Source organism: Eurytemora carolleeae, unplaced genomic scaffold, assembly GCF_000591075.1.
Source record: "Eurytemora carolleeae unplaced genomic scaffold, Eaff_2.0 scaffold563, whole genome shotgun sequence".
Taxonomy (NCBI): domain Eukaryota; kingdom Metazoa; phylum Arthropoda; class Copepoda; order Calanoida; family Temoridae; genus Eurytemora; species Eurytemora carolleeae.
This window is the reverse complement of record NW_019396453.1, coordinates 89,621-115,925: the sequence shown is the minus strand read 5'-3', so window position 1 is coordinate 115,925 and position 26,305 is coordinate 89,621. Positions and strand designations below refer to the sequence as shown.

The 26,305-nt window shown below is 32.8% G+C and overlaps 1 protein-coding gene across 2 annotated transcripts in view; it reads left to right on the top strand.

Annotated features, from left to right (window-relative positions):
* The window catches only part of LOC111703564 (uncharacterized), a 37,070-nt gene extending 12,053 nt beyond the window's left edge, over positions 1-25,017 (top strand). The window contains exons 3-23 of one of the 2 annotated variants that reach the window (XM_023475544.1): positions 1,817-1,879; positions 4,357-4,447; positions 4,797-4,859; positions 7,955-8,026; positions 8,676-8,841; positions 11,958-12,040; positions 13,208-13,302; positions 14,082-14,190; positions 15,034-15,103; positions 16,772-16,827; positions 17,874-17,959; positions 18,570-18,659; positions 18,831-19,155; positions 19,474-19,522; positions 19,861-20,132; positions 20,518-20,560; positions 21,053-21,304; positions 21,632-21,699; positions 22,234-22,419; positions 22,871-22,954; positions 23,328-25,017. In XM_023475544.1, coding sequence (XP_023331312.1) covers positions 1,817-1,879; positions 4,357-4,447; positions 4,797-4,859; positions 7,955-8,026; positions 8,676-8,841; positions 11,958-12,040; positions 13,208-13,302; positions 14,082-14,190; positions 15,034-15,103; positions 16,772-16,827; positions 17,874-17,959; positions 18,570-18,659; positions 18,831-19,155; positions 19,474-19,522; positions 19,861-20,132; positions 20,518-20,560; positions 21,053-21,304; positions 21,632-21,699; positions 22,234-22,419; positions 22,871-22,954; positions 23,328-23,363 — 2,359 coding nt within the window. In that variant the 3' untranslated portion in view covers positions 23,364-25,017. Of the gene's footprint in view, positions 1-1,816; positions 1,880-4,356; positions 4,448-4,796; positions 4,860-7,810; positions 7,883-7,954; positions 8,027-8,675; positions 8,842-11,957; positions 12,041-13,207; positions 13,303-14,081; positions 14,191-15,033; positions 15,104-16,771; positions 16,828-17,873; positions 17,960-18,569; positions 18,660-18,830; positions 19,156-19,473; positions 19,523-19,860; positions 20,133-20,517; positions 20,561-21,052; positions 21,305-21,631; positions 21,700-22,233; positions 22,420-22,870; positions 22,955-23,327 lie in introns of both variants that reach the window. The other variant, XM_023475543.1, reaches the window with a different exon arrangement.
* Positions 25,018-26,305: the final 1,288 nt, after the last annotated feature.

Sequence of the window (26,305 nt, the reverse complement as noted above, 5' to 3'; positions counted from 1 at the left end):
TAGAAAATTACAAGAAATTTGACGAAATTGACAAAATCGTAAATATAGATATTTAGAAACCTACAGCAATCTATCTGTCTATTTCATAGCTATCTATCATATATGTCTGTCTAGTAATCTGTCTATCATTCAGCTTATGGGTGTCTATATGCCTATCTGTCAATCAGTTTATTTCTGTCTATCTGTCTTTCTCTCGGTAGTCCTATTCATCCTTCTTGCTGGCTTTAAAAATCGAGAAATATTTTGATATAAAAAATTCAGATGAAAAGGACAAATTTACACCTTTTTTGTCACTCTGCCTCTATGGAACAGTATAATCTATCAGTCTATTTCATAGCTATCTATCATATATGTCTGTCTAGTAATCTGTCTATCATTCAGCCTATCTGTCTTTCTCTCGGTAGTCCTATTCATCCTTCTTGCTGGCTTTAAAAATCGAGAAATAATTTGATATAAAAAATTCAGATGAAAAGGACAAATTTACACCTTTTTTGTCACTCTGCCTCTATGGAACAGTATAATATATATAACATATATAATATAACAGTCTATGGAACAGTATAATATATATAACATATATAATATAACAGTCTACGAGCTAAAATTTCTATCTGTCTTTTTGTCTATAATTCTATTTGTCTATTTGACAATGAATTTGTCATAAATGTCTTTATCACTGTCTGTCTTTCTAACTGTCTTTTTTCCTTTTCATTTTCTATCTATCTATCCAGCTATGTAGGTATGCTGGTCAGTTAGCCTTAGGCGCAAACTATATCCTTGTCTGGACTAGGCTTTAACCGAAACCTCTAGAGTACGCAATACTTATGTCTACAATCAGATTAAACGGTTTCAATTGGGACACTTTGTTTAATATTTCCTTGCATATCAGAAACCATTCTTGTCGTCCTTGTTCGGATCCAGAGAGTACAAGGAGTACAGAGAGTGCAGGGAGCACAGGGTTCACAGGGAGTACAGAGAGTGCAGGGAGTGAGAGAGTGTATGGAGCACAGGGTGCACAGGGAGCACAGGGAGTACAGGGAGTACATGGATAGGGAGGACACAGGGATAGAAGGATATAAGAATAAGAAGGATACAGGGATAGAAGGATAAAAGGATTGCAAGGATACAGGGATAGAAGGATAAAAGGATTGCAAGGATACAGGGATAGAAGGATAAAAGGATTGCAAGGATACAGGAATAGAAGGATATAAGGATAGGAAGGATACAGAGATAGAAGGATATAAGGATTGCAAGGATACTGGAATAGAAGGATAGAAGGAAAGAGGATACAGGGATTGAAGTATATAAGGATAGGGAGGATACAGGAATAGAAGGATATAAGAATAAGAAGGATACAGGGATAGAAGGATAAAAGGATTGCAAGGATACAAGGGATAGAAGGATATAAGGATTGCAAGGATACAGGGATAGAAGGATACAAGGACAGAAAGAACACGGGGATAGAAAGATAGAAGGATAGTATAGTATAGGAAGATATGTATATTAAGAGAAGAAGACGAATGATGGATTAGTCTCAAGTATAGAGTATACATACGTATACCATAGAAGAAAATGATCATCACATATCACGTAGACGCTTAACAGAGATAGATAGATAGATAGATAATTCTGTCTGACTATCTTCATATCTATCTATGTTTTAATATATTCACCAGACGGAATGAATTTGATTCACTCATTCAAACCTTTTCTTTTAGATACTACGGCCATCCATTCATTTATTCATCCATCCTACCATCCATCCTATCATTGTTGTATATATATATATTTATTATCTAATAATACTTTTGTTTAGATGTGGTCTTCATCATTACTGCAGAGTATGTAATACCCAGCTCAACTCATGTAAACAAACAAGGTACTGTACTACAATAATATACACAGACATTAGAAGAATTACAGAGATAACATATCAACAAATAGAATCATGGATTACACAGTTAACAGTAACAGTAAGGATCAAGGATTACAGAATTAACACCAACAGTTAGGATCATGGATTACAGAGTTAACATCAACAGTTAGGATCATGGATTACAGAGTTAACGGTAACAGTAAGGATCAAGGATTACAGAATTAACAATTACAGTTAGGATCAAGGATTACAGAATTAACAATTACAGTTAGGATCATGGATTACAGAATTAACATTAACAGTTAGAATCATGGATTACAGAGTTAACAGTAACAGTAAGAATCCCGGATTACACAGTTAACAGTAACAGTAAGGATCAAGGATTACAGAATTAACAATTACAGTTAGGATTAAGGATTGCAGAGTTAACAGCAACAGTAAGGATCAAGGATTACAGAGTTAACAAAACAGTTAGGATCAAGGATTAAAGAGTTAACATCAACAGGTAGGATCAAGAATTGCAGAGTTAACCGTTACAGTTAGGATCAAAGATATCAGAGTTAACAGTAACAGTTAGGATCAAGGATTACAGAGCTAACATTAACAGTTAAAATCAAGAATTACAGAGTTAATAATAACAGTTAGGATCATGGATTACAGAGTTAACATCAACATATAGGATCAATAATTACAGAGTTAACAGTGACAGTAAGAATCAAGGATTACAGTGTTAACAGTACCAGTTAGGATCAATGATTACAGAGTTAATAGCAACTGTTAGGATGACATGAAAATGGATTGATTGGGTCGCTTCTTGTATATATGTTATTTTTCAAAGCTTAAAATAAATGTAATAAATATCGGGTCACATGATATTTTTTAAACCTGCAGTAAGATGTATATCTATCCATTTTAATCCTTTAAATGCATACGTTTCAACTTAAACTACGCTTTAAACATGTGTGGAGATAGCTTAACTATGCTATATCTATCCTCGCTAATCTTATAAATACGTACATTGTAAATGCATAACATGCTTGTCTTACTCATGTGATATTGATATCAACGTAGGAATTGTAATTACGTCTATTAACTTTAACTTGTAACATATAAACCTCAATTGTACCTCAGTATTTGGTATAGATCGATTAAGAGCTTGTTTGATAGCTAAACATTGAAACATTCGGGCTAAGATTGTTCCTCGGTATTTGAAATAGATCGATTAAGAGCTTGTTTGATAGCCAGACTTGAGTCCCTGTGTTACATTTAGAGCTTAATTAATAGCTTGTTTGATAGCTACGCTTCTGTCCCTGTGTGGCATTTAAAGCTCGATTAATAGCTTTTTTGATAGATAAGGCTTGTGTCCCTCTGTGGCATTTAGAGCTAGTGCCCTTATTGTCACCGATAGCTAACGAGATCGCGCCCAGTGGTAGTGGCGATGATAGTTCACAGGATTGTAGCCGTGTGGATCGTGTCCTTGTTGACTTTGATTGCGGACGGGTTGTACGGTACCTGGACTGATACAGTTTGGGACGAAGTTTTAAGAGTTCTCCATTTACTACATACTCGTGAAACAAGATTTTCTTTTGATTGACACACACACACACACACACCGATACAGACACACACCCCCATCCCATACATTTACTCATACAAATCCCCCCATTCTTTACAAATTTGACGTTTAACTCCTTATGCAAACAAATTAACAGCAAACAGTTAAATTATATTTGTTCGCCCCACCACAACTAAATATTGCAAGGACACGATTACACATTTCAAAATAGTGCGAATAGTGCAAATACGATTTTTAGCAAAGTTTTATGAGTCTAAAGACAAATTACAGTTTCAACATTCAAAAAGCTTTGACCGCTTATAAATACAAGTTTTTTAATGTTTGAAATTGAGTGTACATTTTTAATAATTTATAAAAACCATAAAAACTTTCTCTTAAGTTATGTTTTATGTTAATAAAAGTATCTAAGCATCTTAAACAAAACTGATATCATTTAAACGAAAATTTAAGAAAAAATTTCACGCAAATGCAATCTCAAATAATCAAATTGTATTATGCATTAGAAATATTTTTCAACTTTGAAACAGGAAATTCCAATTATTAATGATGATAACAATAATACAAGAATATTTACAGCGCTTCAATTCATAGGAGAAGGTTGGATCAATAGCGCATTATGCTGCGGAGATCTTATCATAAAAGTTATGATAGATTTGTTCCAACAAAACACTTCACTATAGTGGAGTTTAAAGGGAGTGTTCGCCTGATACAGAATACTCACAACTCCACAATATTTGGAATCCATGGCATTCTGGTTTCTGGGCAAGGCTTAGAGCGTGAAGATAGTCTTAAACTCTAAATTAAAATTAGAATATTTTGTGTATTATCAAATAGTTAAACACAACCATGAAGCTAGGCTAATCTTGATCCAAAAATAAATTAGTGTTTGATTTTTTCTTCCTAGGATTCACGTTGAGGGAAAGAAACACGAGAAAAGACTTTCTCATCTAAAATATAGCTTAGAGAATACTGATAATTCTACTCCAATATATCAGGTACTTGTAGTAGAGAATACTGATAATTCTACTCCAATATATCAGGTACTTGTAGCAGAGAATACTGATAATTCTACTCCAATATATCAGGTATTTGTAGTAGAGAATACTGATAATTCTACTCCAATATATCAGGTACTTGTAGTATTTAGAGAATACTTATAATTTTACTCCAATATAAACGGATTGAACGAATTAAATGTATAATAATTGCTAACACCGAATTAAACGGATTAAGAATATTAATAATGTCTGTTTAGACCGGATTAAATGGACTGAACGAATTAAATATATAATATTAGTTTAAAACGGATTGAACGGATTAAATATATTGATTATGTCTGTTTAGACCGGATTAAACGGACTAAACGGATTGAATCCTCACAACGGAATTCTGAACCCTGTCGGACAGGTAAACACATGAATTTATTAATTTATAATTTTTTATCTTTTCATCCTTTGGATAATCAATCATTTTACTTGTTGACGTTTAATCAGTAATCTTGTTTGATTAAAAGGGTTAGGGGGAACTTTAACTGACAGTTGATCGGGGTGAAACACCATCCCCCCCCCCCAATATTCCTTCTGTTCCTTCGGAAATTTAAAAAATGCATAACATGTCAGATTAGATAAAAACTGGTTGACAACTTTCCATTTGAATGTTATTCGTTTCATTGCCAAGGAAATGACGGGGACGAAAAGTAATAATATATTAACCCTAGGAATTCTTCGGCAGCATTGAAAATTAATATTTTTATACTTAATTCATTCTTTTTGATTTATTTATTCAACAATCATTTTCTAAGCAATTTTTTTCTATTTATTTTTTATCTATCCCTTAATCCTTCATTTATTTATCAATTGTTGAAATCACTTTTTTCTATTCTTCTTTTATTCATTCATCTTTTCATTCATTCCGCAAGGTATTAATTTGCGTATGAACCACATCAAGCACTAAATGTCCTGTAAATAAGGATTAAATAACGCGTAAGAAGATTGTAGTTGATATTACGCAATCAAATTAAATTAACAACCCTAGCTCATGAATAAATTTAACAAGGTTAGCGAATAAAATGTTTCAAGTGGCCTTTCATTTATATTTCCGATTCTTCTTATTATTAAATTAACAACCCTAGCTCATGAATAAATTTAACAAGGTTAGCGAATAAAATGTTTCAAGTGGCCTTTCATTTATATTTCCGATTCTTCTTATTATTAAATTAACAACCCTAGCTCATGAATAAATTTAACAAGGTTAGCGAATAAAATGTTTCAAGTGGCCTTCCATTTATATATCCGATGCTTCTTATTATTTTTTTCAAATGCTTTTCTCTCTAAAAGTGACTTGCGCATTTATGCAGCTAGAAAAAAGTAGGAAAGGAATTGAATCTTTGAAACAAATCAAATATTTAAACCCCAATATCCTTAGAACCCGATATTGTAAACCTTTAATATTTGATTCAACAGTATTCATAGTTTGAAATATCTAAGGTCTGTAACATTTGGTTCCAAAGATATAGTGATTAGAAAATCAGAGTTTGTGGCAAAGACTCAATTCCTTTCCAAAATTCTACAATTCAAAAGTAGGGGCAATTTAAGTATATCGACCGTCCATTTAAAAATATATTTTTATACGAACGTGATTTTCATCGGTTCAAATACTTTTCCAATCTTGTATTGGGTCGGTAGTTTTCATCAATATCTCAATATTTATATTCGAAAGTAATTCAAAATTAAAAACGATCCAAATGTGGTCTCTGTATTCTCATGCTTATCAACCAGTCTTTGGAATGTATCATCTCTTAAACAAATCATTTAAAGTCCCATTAGCGATTAAAAAGATTACTAAATTTAATAAAGCCATCACTTATTATTTCATAATCAACGTAAATCAAATATTTCGGATATTCTAAAATGGAAATACGTTTAAAGAATGTTAAAATTCCTAATAAGGACTTCCGGATAATATTTCAGTTTGAAATTGTAATATATGCATTATATAATATTTAAATAGTTGATCATCAATCAGTCTAATAGTGCAGTCTATAATATATTTTCTTTGCCTACTAAATGCAATCTGGACTGTGTAGTATTGTTTAAGCCTCGTGTGCCTGTAAGCAGAGTACGCTATGAACCCCGAGGCAGGCTCTTGACATACAACTCATATATTTCCTGTGTCATATTATTATTCAAAATATACTTTTTTTAAATTCGTATCTCGTTGTTCCGTGGCAGGAGTGTTAATTATAGTTAAAGGGACTGTACACGTAGTTTCATGTTACCCTTCATTACAATAACTGTACCCTTTAAAACGTTATCACCAAAGAATTTTCCTTTTTACATTTAAAAAAGTGTATAATTCTGAAATTTTCCTTTCTTCCCTCCTGCTGTGTAAACCCACAAATTGCTTTTAAGGAGAACTGAGATTAAAAATAATCAATTTTATGATAAAATAGAGATACTTACTTACATCCATTTTGCTCAAACATTGGGTTTGAGGGTACCATCGGGAATCGGATTTGCCACTCTAGGATCGCATAATTAAATCTACAGTGCCTTTAAATAGTAAAATAGTTCTTATTAAAATTCGTTTTAGTGACACCCTTTTTCTATAGGTTATTTACTTTCAATATTAACAACTTAAATTCAGTTCGAAATTCCATGACATAAGTTCAAAAAAGCAAATCAAAGTTCATCTCATTAAAAAAAAAATGTGTTTTTTTTTATCTAATCTAAAATCGAGATTGAGGTTAAAATGTTTTTTTTGGAATATTAATAGTAATCCGTTAAAAACAATTTTTTCGAAATCAAATTAAAAATATGCATTCTCAGCGTGAATGGCGAAACTGCAAAAATTGTTGATGAAAATGATTTAAATGTGATGATTTGAACGTTTTAAAAACATTTCATGCACAATAACGCTTCTTCAAACCTGTAAGAATGAAACATTTTCTGAAATCGTTAACCCTATAATCTCTAACAGGAAAAGAGGAGGGGGGGGAAATATTATTATTTTTATTAAAGATTTATTCACACACATTTAATATACATACATATATTACATATTACATATATTAATGGTATAGTTTAAATTTGTTTTGTTATGTTATATCTCTAGTGAATGAATTTTTCAATTCCAGGGCTTCTAAACAATAAGTATCCCCCCGGAGCGTTGTTTATTTTTATTATAATTTTTCTTCTTTGTTCTTATTCATTTCTCTAAAACAATAGTGATTCTATAATGAAAATAGTTAATACATTTACAAGTAATAGTATTTGACCATTTGAATGTAGCATTATTATTTGTTATTTTATTAGAACGATGTAGTCCAGGGTGAAAATATTCTGAATTGAATTGTTTAGGTTAGTTCAATAATATCTACCGGTCTACCTACTCACATATATACCTACCCTCCACCCTGCCCTACCTACCAGGTTAGTACAATAATATCTACCGGTCTACATACTCACATATATACCTACCCTCCACCCTGCCCTACCTACCAGGTTAGTTCAATGCTATCTACCGGTCTACCTACTCATATATATACCTACCCTCCACCCTGCCCTACCTACCAGGTTAGTACAATAATATCTACCGGTCTACCTACTCACATATATACCTACCCTCCACCCTGCCCTACCTACCAGGTTAGTACAATAATATCTACCGGTCTACCTACTCATATATATACCTACTCTCCACCCCGCCCTACCTACCAGGTTCATATTTAAGACTTTTTTTAACGGAGACCTAAAAATGAAAAAATATAACATTTGAATTATAATAGAAGCGCCTAAAATTTCTAGGCTCCTCTGGGTTATCGTAATCTTTAAGATTTGTTCCGAATTTGCTGAATATGATCTGTTTTAACTCTGATTCAAATACCATATCATGTATCATATATTTTACCTGAACAGTCCCTTTAAGAGCAAGAGGGGTTCTATTTAGTCTACATATAGGTAATAAATTAATAAATAAATAATCCAGTTCATTAAATTTGGTTCCTGAATATATAAATCCGTCCTTCATTGCAACAAAGAATGTTAATTAAAATTTCCAGGTTATAGGAAAGTCCTTTATTTCTAGTTTTGTATATTGCTAGTTATAATTTAAGGAAGTTTAATCATTGAAAGGTTTTATTGGCTATAATTACTAACTGTTCTTGCTGAATCGATTTATTTATTTATTTGTATTCGATTAAATGTTTAATTGTTTAAATATTAGAGTGCAGCGTACTACTATCCCCCGACCTCTATTCCAACCTACTCCTACCCCTGTACAGAATATAACTCCCAACCCTCTCCACCTACCCAGCAACAACAGCAGAGAGGGAGAACCAACCATGCAACCACAACAACTCATGGAGTTATGTCACCTAGCCTCACTTCAGGTTTATATTTTACAATAGATCTTAGTTTCTAGCCAGCTTTAATTTTTAGAATTTTGACTTCTTTCTTTTTCTATTCGGATAAGAACTGTTTGGACTTTTTTGGGCAAATATATAATGCTACCCACATACAATCTATATAATAAAGCTTTTCGCTCAAATAGATATATTTGTATATATATATATATTTATATTTATTTCATATGAATATTTAAATTTATATTTTACATATACATATATATATATATGTATATTTTTGCTATAGCTGGCCAAAATAATCGGCTACATTTTTTTTGAGGGAACCCATAGGTACCCAAGGCCCAAGGGGTAACATAGGCTATAAATATTCAAAAATTATAAATTTTTTCAATTTTCGATAATCTAATTTTTTTCTTCTTTAAAATTCAACGGGCAACGCCAGGCACTGCTATGATCATAATTTAAGACCATGACCGGGTAAACGGTATAGGAGTAATTATCAGTAACCTGGGAACGCCGGGTTCTCCAGCTAGTTCGTTAAAAATGACAATATTCATCCATCTGCAATCCGTTCATCATGAAAATATTCATCCATCTGCATCCAAGCATAATGACAATATTCATCCATCTGCAATCCAATCATAATGACAATATTCATCCATCTAAAATCCAATCATAATTAAAATATTCATCCATCTGCATCCAATCATAAAGACAATATTCATCCATAAGGACAATATTCATTCATCTGGTATCCGTTCATAAGGACAATGTTCATTCATCTGCTATCCGTTCAAAATGACAATATTCATTCATCTGCTATCTGTTCAAAATGACAATATTCATTCATCTGCTATCCGTTCATAAGGACAATGTTCATTCATCTGCTATCCGTTCAAAATGACAATGTTCATTCATCTGCTATCCGTTCAAAATTATAATATTCATTTATCTGCTATCCGTTCAAAATGATAATATTCATTTATCTGCTATCCGTTCAAAATGATAATATTCATTTATCTACTATCCGTTCAAAATGATAATATTCATTCATCTGCTATCCGTTCAAAATGATAATATTCATTTATCTACTATCCGTTCAAAATGATAATATTCATTCATCTGCTATCCGTTCAAAATTATGATATTCATTTATCTGCTATCCGTTCATAAGGACAATGTTCATTCATCTGCTATCCATTCATAAGGACAATGTTCATTCATCTGCTATCCGTTCAAAATGACAATATTAATTCATCTACAACCTGTTTATAAGAAAATTGTCAAAGGATATTGCTGTTGTCTGTTTGTCTGCTCTTTGGTGTGCTCGATTTTTTTCGCCGGAATTTCCGGTCTAATATGAGAGGAGTTCGCACGCATAACTTCTTGTTGCATACCTAGTATACATATATATATATATATATATATATATATATACTCAAACCTTGTCCAGGGAAGAAGGATTAAAGGGATTGTTTGCAAAAAAATTCATCAACCCACACTTAATTTTGAATCGGTTATTACAGCTTTTCTCTCTACCCAATGAAAATTGTATCCATCGATTCATAAATTAGTCAATCATGCTCCATCCCATATCATTTTTAATTCTTCGCAAAAACTGTTTTAAAGGAATGTTTTCCAGTTTATCTGTGCAAATAAAGTGGTTTAAATGGATAAAAAATACTAAATAAATGAGACCGGTAAGATTAGGTAGTTAGTGTAGTATTTTAGAGACACACTTTAGGATTCATTTGATACCAGTGTACAATTTAAACAGTAGCGTAAAGTCGTGTGCAATATTTCACAAGTTGTTTCAGTCATCAGAAGAAACGTTTTCTTTTACAATTCTTAAATAAAATGGACAAAAATATATAAAACACTTTTCTACAAACTAGTTGCATGTATAAAAACAGGTTGAGAAGAAAAAACTTAAATCATTGAAAGTAAGTTAGTAAAATTCATTCTAAAATATCTCAGGTTTGTGCAAATTCTTTCAGCTAGGGTCGCTTGTTGGAGGTTTTCTTTATTTTTATTGTGAAGACGATATTTTGAAGAAATCTGCGAATAAAATTATAGAAACAGCAAAGGAAATGATGATAATGAAATAATCAATTTAACGGTTCTACTATTGCTTTCATCGATAATTTCTTTTAAGAAATATGTTCCTAAACAGTAAATTAGTCTATAAAATAAGTTTTTTTTACATGTTTTGTCCAGGTTATTAAATTATTGTAAAAAAACGTTTCTTCTGCTGACTGAAACAACTGGTGAAATAATACAAACGACTTTACGCTCTTATTTAAAAGTTGCACACCGTAAAAATTTCTCATTTCTCAAATGAATCCTAAAGGTTTACTCTACAATACTGCACTTTCAGCTCAACTACCATGCCTAGCCGGTCCCTCCCTTAAAACAAAAACTTTTTTATCTTAAAAGATGACTGTAGGGGAAATTCTATTCCTCCTTACTGAATATTATAGCTTTTCTTCTCATTTACCAATCACAATTATCTTGGACTAAATTTATTAAATAGTTAGAAGTAGTTAAACCACGTAGACTAAGTTTAACCACTTCTCTGGAACTTGAACCGACCACTCAAGAGAAGTGGTTCAAATTAGTCTACTTAGCTCAAGTTTGTTGTTCATTAAATTTGTTCTTAGAAGAGTGCGTTTGTCCGTAAAGAAAGATAAATGTTTAGCACTCTTAAACTTTTGTTAAAATTGATTGCCTCAGGCACAAATTAAACATAAAAGAAATGTCGTAAATTTACGAGTTTTTTTATATCATAATCTTTAAAAGTACCACACAGGTTGATATACTAGTTCCGGATTTTTCATAACCTTTCTTAATTATTCAGAGGCGACTTTAAGGGGGGTGGGGGGGGGGGATAAACCCCTTCTGAAAAATTGTAAAAATCCCTCGTTTTATCATGTTAATGGTTAAAATTTCATGAAAAGTTTTCAACGACATTGTTGTTTGGAGGAAATTCTTTTCTTTGATTGAACAAGTTAATCGAGTTCAAATCAGTCAAATTAGGATAGAAAATAAAACATGAAGTAATGTATCTCTATCAGATGAAAAATAAATTTGAGATTTGGTGTTCAGTTGTTAATCTGTCTTAATCTGTTTTAATTTTCCAGGATTTTCTGGAAGTGGTGATTGCAAAAGTACGGAGACTTGTTCACTGGCAAGTTATAGCAGTACCCCCCACCCCCTTCACCAGGTAATATAGAGGTACCCCCCCTACACCAGGTAATATATCAGTACCCCCCACCATCTACTCCAGGTAGCAGTAGCCCCTACCCCCTACACCAGGTAATATAGCAGTACCCCACACCATCTACTCCAGGTATCAGTAGCCCCTACCCCCTACACCAGGTTTATCGCAGTACCCCCCACCATCTACTCCAGGTAGCAGTAGCCCCTACTTCCCTCTCTTATTGACTGGGTATAAAGGAATGTATTGCATACTTTCATTTTTTAAACCTCATATTGTATATTCTTACGATATCGTTTTGTTTTCGTTAAGGTCTCCCCAAAAATAAGTTCTCTGCTTTAACCTTTCTTATGCAATTGTTCCCTCGAAAGAGTTCAAATAAAAAATATAAAATTTGTACAGAAACATAAACACTTTTCATAATGTTTTTGTATTTTGTTTGGAAATAATTATTATTAACAGATTTCACAAAAAGACAATAAAATCTCTGTAATGTGCGGTTCACCTACTTTTTCAGAACAATTTCTCATTTTAAAGATTATATTTAGGCTAAAATAGCAGTTAAGCACACTTTTACACTAATTACCAAGTCCACATTACTCAAAATAATCCCAGAACATCAAACTAATTGCCCGGGTTGAGATTTTGTACTTTTTTCTCTTCATTTTAATTAACATATGAGCAATGTATTGACATATCACATGGTACATTAATAGGTTTTTTTTTCTTCATACAAACAATTTACAAATATTTTATTTATTTTGAATATTTGAGTAATATAAACTTTCCTGAATTAAGTAATCTTAGAAAATGAAAATGTTATAATTTTGAGTGATGGTTTTTTTGCTCTAATTTTGGGTTGAAAAGACTTATGCAGTAGCGTGTAGCTTAATGGCGGGGTTGCGTGGTCCAATTAATTATTTTTGAAGCTCAATTAAACCAGGATGTGGGGGGTATGCTTTAAAGTGTACAAGTACAAGGAGTCTACAAATATATAGATAAATATATATCTATTATGTTTATAATCTATATATTTTCCATGCTTTAAAGTGTACAAGTACAAGGAGTCTACAAATATATATATAAATATATATCTATTATGTTTATAATCTACGTATATATATAAGTATATATCTATTATGATTATAATCTATATATTTTTGTATTCTCTAGTCAGCGGAATCCAGTGAAAGTCAAACAGAACAGCATTCTCCCATTAGAGGAACTAGTAGCCAGCACACAGCAACTAGACATACAAACCTACCTAGGTATTCATTCATTCATCCTTTCATCTATTAATTCATTCTTTCTATTCATTTAATATTCATCCATTCTTTCAATCTTTCAGTCTTTCATATTTTCATAATTACATCTGCATTAACTTTACAGTGGTTCGGATCAACATTACCAAATATCAAACATTTCATTAATTTTTTATGTATTCATAATTTGTACTTAGTTTTTGTACATTCTTACACTCATTTATAATTTTTGTTTGATGTGTCTGTCTGTTTAATACGTTTCTGTGTGGTGATGAGTACTCGTGTTCGTAACTAAATCTAAAATCATCCTTCTAATAAATTATTTCCAGTAGTTTGAAAAGGATCCATGACTATACCATACAGTGAGTTGCATTATAGTATTTCCTTCAACTATCTATCTATCTATATAATTATCTATCTATCTCTGTTTCTTTGAGTTCACGCTAGAGACGAGTGTCTAAAAAATTAACCTTTTGAATGAGAGGTGAGGTAGAGGATCCACCACCCTAGCGACTCCTACCGACCTACAGTGACCCCTGATGACCCTGTACCTTGAATTGAATTAAATAACAAAACTAAACAGATAACAGAAACATGTCCTTAACTATACACAAACCCAGATTTCAAGAATAGGAAACAATGGTTAAGGTTGGAGCCAAATTTCTCCTTGATTACAAAATTAATGCAGACTTGTACTCATATTTTGGTTTAAACTTTTCAATCGGATTTTCTTTTTTTGTATTTTTTTTAAAGTGTAAATATTGCTGAACGATGATATTTTCCAGGGTATCAGTGGAAGAGTCCCAGAGAGTCAGTTGCAAGGTTTGCAATGTTTCTTTTCCTTCCTCAGCAGTTCTACATCATCATATCATTGGAAGCAGGCATATTAAAAAGGTAAAGGCATATTAAATATCCATCTAACCTACCTATCTGCATACCTACTTACCTCCCTACCTAGTTACCTATCTACTTATCTACCGGCTTACGCCTTTCCTACCTAACCTATCTAATTACTTACTTACCTAAACCTACATGCATAGTTAAATAAAAACAAGAAAATAACCAAGGTTATAATGCAAGGAAAGTTATTTCAGAGGAGTACGCATCTTTTGTACTTCATTGTACAGTCTCTGGGCGGCAATGTAAACACAAGACGGATGTCACAGCCTGACATGGGATCCATCTTTCACATAAAAAATCTATGAAATATTCTGGTTGTAGGAAACTATTATGTGAATTACTAAAACTTTCAAAATTCAATGCTTTTATCCTCCTCGGATACTAAACGAACATTGATGCATCTATTCTTCTTTACAAATTCCGCCCAGAGAGAACTGGTTTCAATATGTACGCAGAGTATACGCTACTGCAACTAACTTTCCTTGCATTATAACCTTGATAATAACAGCATTCAATAAATCTGAAAATATCATCTCACGTTAAACTAAAGTAAATTACACCTATGATTGAAATCTTATACATTTATAACCATAACGATCCTCTTATTGAAGAACTATTAAGAAGAAAATGATTTTCTAATACGTAAACAGATGAATGTGTTTTTCTCATAATAAGCTTAATCTTCTCCTTCTATCTAGTTTACAGTGCTTTTCTGCAAAGAAACATTCAGGGTACTTATATTTATTTACACACACGCAGATATATAAACATGTATTAATGGTGTATTTTATATTTGTTTTGATATTATTTACCTCCTAAACCTTAATTATATTAAAGGTGAGAGCTCTCCGTGTATTCAGAGAACTACAGGAGAATGGAGTTGAGTTTAGAGCTCAGGAACCAACAGGTAGATATCTTACAGGGTTTAGATACAGGGTTTAGATACAGGGTTTAGATACAGGGTTTACATACAGGGTTTAGATACAGGGTTTACATACAGGGTTTACATACAGGGTTTACATACAGGGTTTACATACAGGGTTTACATACAGGATTTACATACAGGGTTTACATACAGGGTTTACATACAGGATTTACATACAGGGTTTACATACAGGGTTTACATACATGGTTTACATACAGGGTTAGATACAGGGGTTAGATACAGGGCGTATATACAGGGTTTAGATACAGGGTTTACATACAGGGTTTACATACAGGGTTTAGATCAGGGTTTAGATACAGGGTTTACATACAGGGTTTAGATACAGGGTTTTACATACAGGGTTTACATACAGGGTTTACATACCGGGTTTAGATACAGGGTTTACATACAGGGTTTAAATACAGGGTTAATTTACAGGGTTTAGATACAGAGTTTATATATAGGGTTTGGATACAGGATTTAGATACAGGGTTTATTTACAGGGTTAATATATAGGGTTTTGATACGGGGGTTAGATACAGGGTTTATATATAGGGTTTGGATACAGGGTATAGATACAGGGTTTTTTAGGGTTTGGATACAGGGTTTATATATAGGGTTTGGATACAGGGTATAGATACAGGGTTTATATATAGGGTTTGGATACAGGGTATAGATACAGGGTTTGGATAAAGGGTGTATATATAGGGTTTGGATACAGGGTATAGATACAGGGTTTATATTTAGGGTTTGGATACAGGGTTTAGATACAGGGTTAGATACAGGGGATATATACAGGGCTCAGATACAGGGTTTACATAAGGGTTTAGATACAGGGTATACATACAGGGTTTAGATACAGGGTTAGATTCAGGGTTTAGATGCAGGGTTTAGATACAGGATTATCCACAAAGAATGAGACTTCAGAGACGTTTGTAAGGAATTTAAACTGTCTGGTTCCTTAATTCTGTGCAACTGTTAACTTATTTCTTTCTTTTCAACTCTTAATCTAGGTCCTCAACTCTTTTAAAAGCAGAAGACTTCATTTAGTCTCGGAATCGTCATGTTTTCTTAGTCATAGGTTGTCTTTACAGTCTTATCTTTCGCGGATAATCCTTTATTTTGAGTCTTTTACTCACCCACTTTACCCCTTGTAGAACTGTGGGTTAGAAAAGGTAAATGTTTCAAGATACAGGGTGGATAAGTGTAACATATATGGGGTTAGGAAGAGGTCTGAATGGGAGGGGCGGGAGGGGGGGGAGTGTTGACGGGAAGAAGGGTGGTGGGGGGAGGGTGGTTGAATTTATGTGTTTATGAGGCCTATTACATGGGTGTGTGTGTGAACATGACACTAATTTCATGATCAATCAATCAATAATCGTACTTTGATATCAAATATTATATTTTAAAATCAAGGTGTGGAGGGTTGGAAGGGGAGGGGGTAATATGATGGGGATGGAAAGTTGGGGGTTATTAATGGGGGAATGGATTGTTAAAAGGTATTTCCATTAAAATATCTGTGGCCTTGATATCTAGAATTTGAAATTAATAACATTGAGACGTGTTCAGTTTACAGTATTTGCAAACTTTTTTTATTGTTTTGGTTTTTCAAATTTTTAATTGTGTTTAATTGTGTTTACTAAATTTCAGGAGATATTCGGTGTGAGGTTTGTGAGGTTTCTGTTAATTCATCCCATCAACTCCAGGTTTAGTATTTACTATTTTCCCATCAACTCCAGGTTTAGTATTTACTTTTTTCCCATCAACTCCAGGTTTAGTATTAACTTATTTTCCCATAAACTCCAGGTTTAGTATTAACTTATTTTCCCATAAACTCCAGGTTTAGTATTTACTATTTTCTATGTATCCATGTATCCAAGTATCCAGGTATTCAGGTATTCAGGTATTCAGATATTCTGAATCTATTTATCCATGTATCCATGTATCCATGTATCCATGTATCCATGTATCCATGTATCCATGTATCCATGTATCCATGTATCCATGTATCCATCTATCCATGTATACATGTATACATGTATCCAGGTATCCAGGTATCCAGGTATCCAGGTATCCAGGTATCCAGGTATCCAGGTATCCAGGCATCCAGGTATCCAGGTATCCAGGTATCCAGGTATCCAGGTATCCAGGTATCCAGGTATCAATCTATCCATTTATACATATATACATGTATCCAGGTATCCAGGTATCCAGGTATCCAGGTATCAATCTATCCATTTATACATATATACATGTATCCAGGTATCCAGGTATCCAGGTATCCAGGTATCCAGGTATCCAGGTATCCAGGTATCCAGGTATACATTTATCCAGGTATCCAGGTATATCCAGGTATCCAGGTATCCAGGTATCATTCTATCCATAAATACATTTATACATGTATCCATGTATCCAGGTATCCATGTATCCAGGTATCCAGGTGTCCAGGTGTCCAGGTGTCCAGGTGTCCAGGTATCCTGGTGTATCCAGGTATCCAAGTGTATCTAAGTATCCAGATGTCCAGGTATCCAGGTATCCAGATATCAATCTATCCATGTATACATGCATACATGCATACATGTATCCAGGTATCCAGGTATCCAGGTATCCAGGTATCCAGGTATCCAGGTATCCAGGTTTCCAGGTATCCAAGTGTATCTAAGTATCCAGATGTCCAGGTATCCAAGTGTATCCAATTATCCTTGTATGAAGTATAAGTTTCAATTATATCAAAGATATATTGTTTGTTTAGGCGCATATGTCTGGGCATAAACACAAGGCCCGGTGTTCTCGTCAAGGAGTAAAGCCCTCTCAAGCAGTAATATCACCTTCCACCAGGTTACCTTCTTCAACTTATATTTAATCGTAACACACTTTTTATACCATTTACACACTTGAGGACGCCTTCCTTTGATTTGTTTGCGACAATTTTACTTTCTCACGGGTAACACTGAGAATTTGAGTGGACACAATATTTTTGTTATCATGATATTTAATATTTACATAACTTATTTGAGGCTAATACAGTGAGACCCATACAACTGTGAGATAGGAAAACGACCTTTTATTTATCGTATGTGTATTTTTTATTATTATGAAGCAAGAAGTTTTACTAGTAGTAAAAAGACAACTTAATCAAGTGAAAAGGGTCTGTGTACACTTCATAAATGAGTCTAGCTGTCGTCTTTATATTCCACAGTTTTATATGTCTCATTGTATTCAATTGGATATTACAGTCACAACCAGAAAACTCCTAAATTGGAAGACGACTTTTTTAGAAATACAAAAGTGTATTTGAGATTGTTACAAAGCAAATAGTTTTACTAGACTTCAGCCAAAAGTCGTCTTCCTATTTCAGAGTTTTCTGGTTACCACTGTACTCTAAAAATGCTTTTTATTCTGTTGGCAAGTAGTTTTACACGATCTATAAAAATATTTTTTTGTCTAGACTATTAACCCCTGGGTCCTCTACAGCCCCGTCCTCTACTCCAAGTGAAGCAAGTGCACCTGTTCGCACTTCTTCCATTCTAGTCGGCAGGAATGTTCAAATTTTAAATCATTTTTGTTTATTTTAAAACCTTCAGGAGCTTTGAAGATGTCTTTATGATGAACAAACATTTTCATGATAATTTTTAGGATTCTTTTTCATCATCATTACTAGTGTACTTTTTAGATGCAATATTATTTGATCTGAACATTACAATTTTAGGCCAAAATTTGGTTCCCGACCGAACCTTTATAGTTCTAGTAGACACAGTTCTACACCTAGACAGAGGTTTACAGGACTACAGACAACTAAATCTAGAAGAACTTCAACTAAACTCTCACAATCTAAGTCGTCCGGAGTAAAGGTGTCGACATCTAAGTCGTCAGGACTAAAAGTGTCAGCAACTAAGTGGTCAGGAGTAAAGGTGTCAGCTACAGCAAGGATGTCAAGTGCTGGAAAGCTGTCAAATGATAATAAAATGTCTGGAAGCCTCCGGAAGTCTACTTCTAGTAATTTCAAGTCAAGAGTAGTTCTACGAAAAAATCAAGTAAATATTTAGAACATTTGCTACTGGCAGTAAAATGGAAGAATTTCGTAAAAGTGTGCAAAGTTTTTTTTACAGAAGATTGTTCTTTTTTTTTTTGCTAAGAATTGTAGCTAAGGTTTTTTGCAGGAAATGTTCTCAAAGTACAGAATGAAAAGAAGAATTTAATACAACAATTATTTCACTTTCTATTGTTTACCAAATTACAAAACTATTTTAAGCTCTGACTTATATTATTACTTTAAAAAGTAAACAAACCCTGCTTTTATTAAACATTATGATGAAATGAATTTTTACAATGTTTATTTTATTTTCGTTTAGTCTCGAGCATCTACAGAGAATTATACAGAAACCGAAGATGAGTCCTCAGGTATAATTTGTTTATTTAAAATATCAAAAACAATTCTGCAGAAAATAGGTTTACTCAATTTCAAGTAAAGAGTACCGTTGTGAATCGAGCATGTACGTTTTAAAGTGAAAGGTCACCTAATTATGGGTTTAAAAAATAAGTTTTATAAGTTTAACGAAAAATAAGATATTATAATATCATGCTTTGTTAGGATATTTATCCCAGATTTAGTAAATCAGATAATATATCACTTCGTTTGCATAAAAATTTACTTTTTTTATGCACAAATACAATTTAGATTAAAATCATTAAATTATCTTTTTTTCTCCAGTTAAAAACATGACAATAACATTCTCCAGGTGGACTTGTAGATGGTAAGGATGGGACGGAACACGAGGAGAAGGACGAGAAGGACGAGAAGGACAAGAAGGAGGTTGAAGAGGAAAAGGATATTGAAGAAGGAGTCTGTTTGCTCAACCAGAAGGAAAATGAAGAAAACCAGAAAGACAGGGTAGAGACGAAACAGGTGTATAAAGATGAGAGGCAGAATGAAGATGAGGATGAGGGGGAGGATGAGGCGGAGGAGGATCAAGATCAGGATGAATCCGATATTATGTCAGATGAAGCCAAGGTAAGTTTCATTAATTAATTCCCAGTCTTTTTTTCTTTCATATTATATTTATATATACTAGAAATTCAAGGCATTTCGCGCCCTTCTTTCTAGGCTTTTAGGGCGCTTCGCGCCCATCTTCTACTAAAATTTTGAACCTTTAAAACACATTTTTTTAAATTTTTATCATTCATAAACCTTCCCTGTGGTCACGTGATGTCCCACAAAAAATTTGGGCCCGATCAGTTCAGTCGTTTTGACGTTTATTGGATACAAACAAACAAACAAACAGACAAGCCAAATTTATATTTATATATGTATATCTTTATTATCTTCTGTCTTCATTATTTATTCTTCATTTTACTTTTTTAAAAACATTTTTTTTATCTATATATTATGTTTTTAGGAGAGTGCAGGAGACTGCAGTCCAGGGCTTGTAAAACAAAATGGTAAATTTTATTTTATTAACCCTGAACCAAAACGACTATTTTTACCCCAGCCAAATTAAAGTTTCATAAATATTCACCAATTATACTTTAAATGAAAATATCAAGAAAAGGGGAGCAATTCTAAAAATTATCTCAGAGTTTTAAATTATTTGGAATCTTAAAAATAGTAGGTCACTAATATAACAAGAGAACGTACAAGGTTTTTTTATATTGCTGCTGTTTTTGTTTCTATTCTATGTTTCTGTAAAATAACAATAAAATTATTGCCACGGTGCCTAAAGTATGCATTGCATTGCATTTTAATTGTGCGTTATCCCCCTTTTAATATTTTAATATTTTAATATTTTAATATTTTAATATTTTAATATTTTAATATTTTAATATTTTAATATTTTTATATTTTAATAATTCGGAATCAAAAGTTAATTAACTTTCTGTGAAGTACTTTTGTCACTGTAGCGAAAATCAAAATGTTAAATTCAATTTGTTTAGACGGTTTAGCTCATGGCTCTCAAGAAGAAACCTCCAGGAGGCTGAATGGGTCCTCCAGACGTGTCTCCAGTTCGAATCCTGGAGGTAGTAGCTGGGATCAAGGAGGCAGGATGTGGACTGGACGTGACCATGGATGGAATGAAGGGGAGCGTATATCCTCTACCTCAAATCTAACCCAATCCAGGAGAAAATATCAGTCCTGCTTCTCATTAAATAAGAAGGAAGGGGAGAATAGACAAACTAAATCTACAGGTTGGGATTATTTAGTTCCAGGTTGGGATTATTTAGATCCAGGTTGGGATTATTTAGCTCCAGGTTGGGATTATTTAGATCTAGGTTGGGATTATTTAGATCCAGGTTGGGATTATTTAGATCCAGGTTGGGATTATTTAGTTCCAGGTTGTGATTAATTAGCTCCAGGTTGGGATTATTTAGATCTAGGTTGGGATTATTTAGATCCAGGTTGGGATTATTTAGATCCAGGTTGGGATTATATAGATCCAGGTTGGGATTATTTAGCTATATATATTATGTATCTATCTATCTATCTGTCTATATATTTATCTATCTATATTACAGGAGAACTCCAAGGCTTCTGGTGTACTGTATGTCAGATTAGTCTAAACAGTAAATCCCAGATGTCCCAGGTAATAAAACACATATTCATTCATGTTTCTAGTCACATAATATATTCATTCTGGCATCCTTTTCATTAAATCAAGCTTCCTATTCATTTAATTAAAAACACTTCATATGTTCTTATAATTTCCTTTGATTAAAATTTAACGATCGTTTATTGTCTTGTATTGTAATCATTTATTTATTTCATTTATTGTCCAGAACTGTTTTTATTTTAAATTTCTTTAAATGTTGAAATTCTTGTTCTGGAAATTAAATTTTTTGTTCAATTATTATGGAATACAAGACCGAATTAACATGAGACACCATTTGAGCAGTGTACAATGTATATTTACCTTTTTTACTTAATACGTTAATTTATAAGCTACTCGTACTGCGCAAAACTATTTTATTTTAACAATATCATATATACACTGACAGATTTCTTTAGTGTCGTCTTTATATCAAACAATTTTACGGAGATCCGTGTATAAAATTTTAAGTCCTTTTTTAAGACTCTCCCTTTGGATGTAAATATCTTTGTATATTTTTGTTTATTTTAGCATCAGAGTTCTAGCCGGCATCAGATGCGACAGTTTGAGCAGTCTAGGGGAAAGCAAGCCGTTGTGTCTAGAGGTGTCGGAGGAGGTGTTGGAGGAGGAGGAGGTGTGTGTGGAGGATTCCTATATCCTCCTCCTGGTTGTCAGCACTCTGCTCAATTAGATGTCTCTCAGCATTATCTACCTAAGGTTGGGATTTAAAGTATCTACTGTCAATACAGAACATTCTTTATTTTGTACGTACACTAGAGTTAAGGCTGAGCTCGTTAAATTTTTTTTAAACCGTTCGCTAACGGTCCTAAATCGTTTAAAAGACCAATTTTTCAGATATTCGTTCGTTCTTATTTTAGAACTGAACGTTTCATTCGGTAAATTCGGTATTTTCATTTATTTTTTAAAGTTATACCGTTAGTTAACGATCTCAATCTTATTAACGACATAAACGGAAGATATTTCAAAAATCTTTAACGATTATTATTTAAATTTTCTAACACGAAAGGCAAAATCTGTTAATTTTGAAACGTTAACGGACGGATATAATCGTTAACGATTTTAAAAATAGCAGATTTTGCCTTTCGTTAACGGAATCTTGTTAACTTTCAAATTGTTTTTTTTATAAAACTAAAATTTAAATATCTAGGTTGACCGGGTACTGAGGGATATTCCTATGCTCAATATGTTCCTACAACGGCTTCAGCAACATCATTACTTCCCACCCATCAGGGTAGGTTCTAATATCATTACTTCCCTCCCATCAGGGTAGGTTCTAATATCATTACTTGTCTCCCATTAGGGTAGGTTCTAATATCATTACTTCCCTCCCATCAGGGTAGGTTCTAATATCATTACTTCTCTCCCATCAGGGTAGGTTCTAATATTATTACTTCCCTCCCATCAGGGTAGGTTCTAATATCATTACTTCTCTCCCATCAGGGTAGGTTCTAATATTATTACTTCCCTCCCATCAGGGTAGGTTCTAATATCATTACTTCCCTCCCATCAGGGTAGGTTCTAATATCGGTACTTCCCTCCCATCAGGGCAGGTTCTAATACTAATATGGGCCCTTGTAAGAATCCAAAAAAAATTCTTTTTTTAGGATGAAGAGGAAGTAGTGAGAGAAGAGGGACGTTAACAAAATAACATCCCTATCTGGTCCAGGGACCACCCTCCCTATCTGGTCCAGGGACCACCCTCCCTATCTAGTTCAAGGCCCACAATCCCTATCTGGTCCAAGGCCTTCTGTCCCTATCTGGTCCAAGGCCTTCTGTCCCTATCTGGTCCAGGGTATGCCCTCATTAATTGGTCTAGGGCTCAACTCCAACAGGGTCCAATATTCCTAACTGGTCCAGGGCCCCACCTCCCAATCTGATCGAGGGCCCCACCTCCCTATCTGATCGAGGGCCCCACCTCCCTATCTGATCGAGGGCCCACCTCCCTATCTGGTCCATCTGGTCCAAGGGCCGATTTCCTTAGTTAGTCTAGGGCCCGACCAGGTTTTATTCCTCCCTGGGCTAAAGTTTGAACTCACTTCTCTCCCAATCTTTAATCTATTCTTAACAGGTTTTGAGCCGAATCTGTTTTCTTTATGCATAGTTTTTAATCTGATTTTAAATATTTCTATTACGGTGACATTTCAGAAGGTTTTATGCACTATTTTTCATAATTTTATTTTGAAATGTTATGTTTTTGATCATTAAAATTTTATTTGTGTTAAGATTTCAAAACATATGTCACCCATTTTACTTTAATTAAAACTTAAAACTATTTTACTAAAATAAAAATGTGCTGGTAAGCATAAACCCTACTTTAAACATTTACGATTTTGGTGTTTTCACCTTTTTTATTCACAAAACACTTTTAATGGGGATCATTAATCAGCTTGTGTTTGAGTGATCAATCATAAATCAGCTGTTAAGAGGTATTCATTTATTGCAGCAGAATTGAATCAGCTGATAAATGAATTATCATAAAACAGCTGTTAATGAGTAATTATAAAACAGCTGTTTATGGGTGATTATGAACCAGCTGTTATTATGAGAATTCATGAAACAGCTATTTAATGGTAATCATAAATAGCTGTTAATGGGTAATAATAAAACAGCTGTTAATGGATAATCATAAAACAGCTGTTAATGGGTAATCATACAACAACTGTTAATGGATAATCATAAAACAGCTGTTAATGGGTAATCATTAAACAGATGTTAATGGGTAATCATAAAACAGCTGTTAATGGATAATCATAAAACAGCTGTTAATGGATAATCACAAAACAGCTCTTAATGTATAATCATAAAACAGCTGTTAATGGGTAATCATAAAACAGATGTTAATGGGTAATCATAAAACAGATGTTCATGGTAAATCATAAACAAGCTGATGTATGTGTACTCGTTAATCAGATCAGCTGATAATGGGCAATCATAAATCAGCTGATGTATGTGTACTCGTTAATCAGCGGTGAGTGAGTAATCAAGAAACAACTTGAAAAAAGTATTGACAATATCCAAAAATTCTTAGTTTGATCAAAATAAAATTTAACCAAGATGTTTTTTGCAACAAATATTTCATTCTTAAGTTTTATTCATTTCTCCCAAATTTTGTTAAATTCATTTGTCTACTTTTTAATTGTTTGAAATCAATATGTTTAGCTTTCCAAGAACATTTTAGTTTGAAATTTACTTTACATATATAAATAGAAGCTCTTCTTCAATATATAGATATACGTTTGTATATTATGTAAGTTCTTCTAGATTATTTAACTAGAAGCTCTTCCAAGTATATATGTATACAAAGACGTTCTCTGTTCTTCTTTAAAATGATTTAAAATATATATGGAAGCACTTCTAGAATATATAGATAGCAACTTTTCTTTAATATATAAAAATATATAGAAAGAAGTTCATTTATAATATATAAAAAGAAGGTCTTCTAGAATATGCAGATAGAAGTTCTTCTAGAATACATAGAGAGAAGCTCTTCTAGAATATATAAAAAGGAGTTCTTTTAGAATATATAAAAAGGAGTTCTTCTAGAATATATAAAAAGGAGTTCTTCTTGAATATATAAAAAGGAGTTCTTTTAGAATATATAAAAAGGAGTTCCTCTAGAATATATAAAAAGGAGTTTTTTTAGAATATGTAAAAAGGAGTTCTTCTAGAATATATAAAAACGTGTTATTCTAGAATATATAGAAAGGAGTTATTCTAGAATATATAGAAAGGAGTTCTTCTAGAATATATAAAAAGGAGTTCTTCTAGAATATATAAAAAGGAGTTGTTCTAGAATATATAAAAAGGAGTTGTTCTAGAATATATAAAGAGCAGTTCTTCTAGAATATATAAAAAGGAGTTCTTCTAGAATATATAAAGAGGAGTACTTCTAGAATATATAAAGAGGAGTACTTCTAGAATATATAAAAAGGAAAAATTACTTTATATAAATGGCGCATTTCCAGAATATATAACTTAAAGCTCTCTTTAAATATGTGAATTGGAAGCTACTCATGGTTTTTGGAAAGCTTCTATTAAGTTTCATATATAATCAAAATATTATAAGATAAAAACCGTTTTGTTTAATTGTCCTTTTATGTTATCTAAACCATTGTTTATCATGTAGTGGGGATTTATCAATAAATTTTCCAAACATTTAATAAACTTTTTTATATCTAGTATTTATATAGTTTTTATATCTAGTATTTATTTAGTTTTTATATCTAGTATTTATAGTTAGATTTTTAACATATACAGGGTGTCTCAAAAAAAACTGTGCAGTAGGGGTATTAGTAACTGAGGAAACAATTTTTGTTCAATTTTTACGATCAAGGTGTCATTCGAACGCTCTATATTTCAGTTATTTCATGATGTGAATCGTTTCTTACTATTTTTTGTCTATGCATGCTAAAGAAAATCCGCCGAATTTAGAGTAAAAAATTCCCAATTTTGGTCGCCCACTATAGGTGTTCCCTGGGCTTTTCTTAGAGTTTAGATTGAGAATAGTAGATGTGGTATCAAACTTTTTAACAATGTCTCGGACAGCTTGCTTAGATGGAACTGTAGATTGAGGGAATTGGAC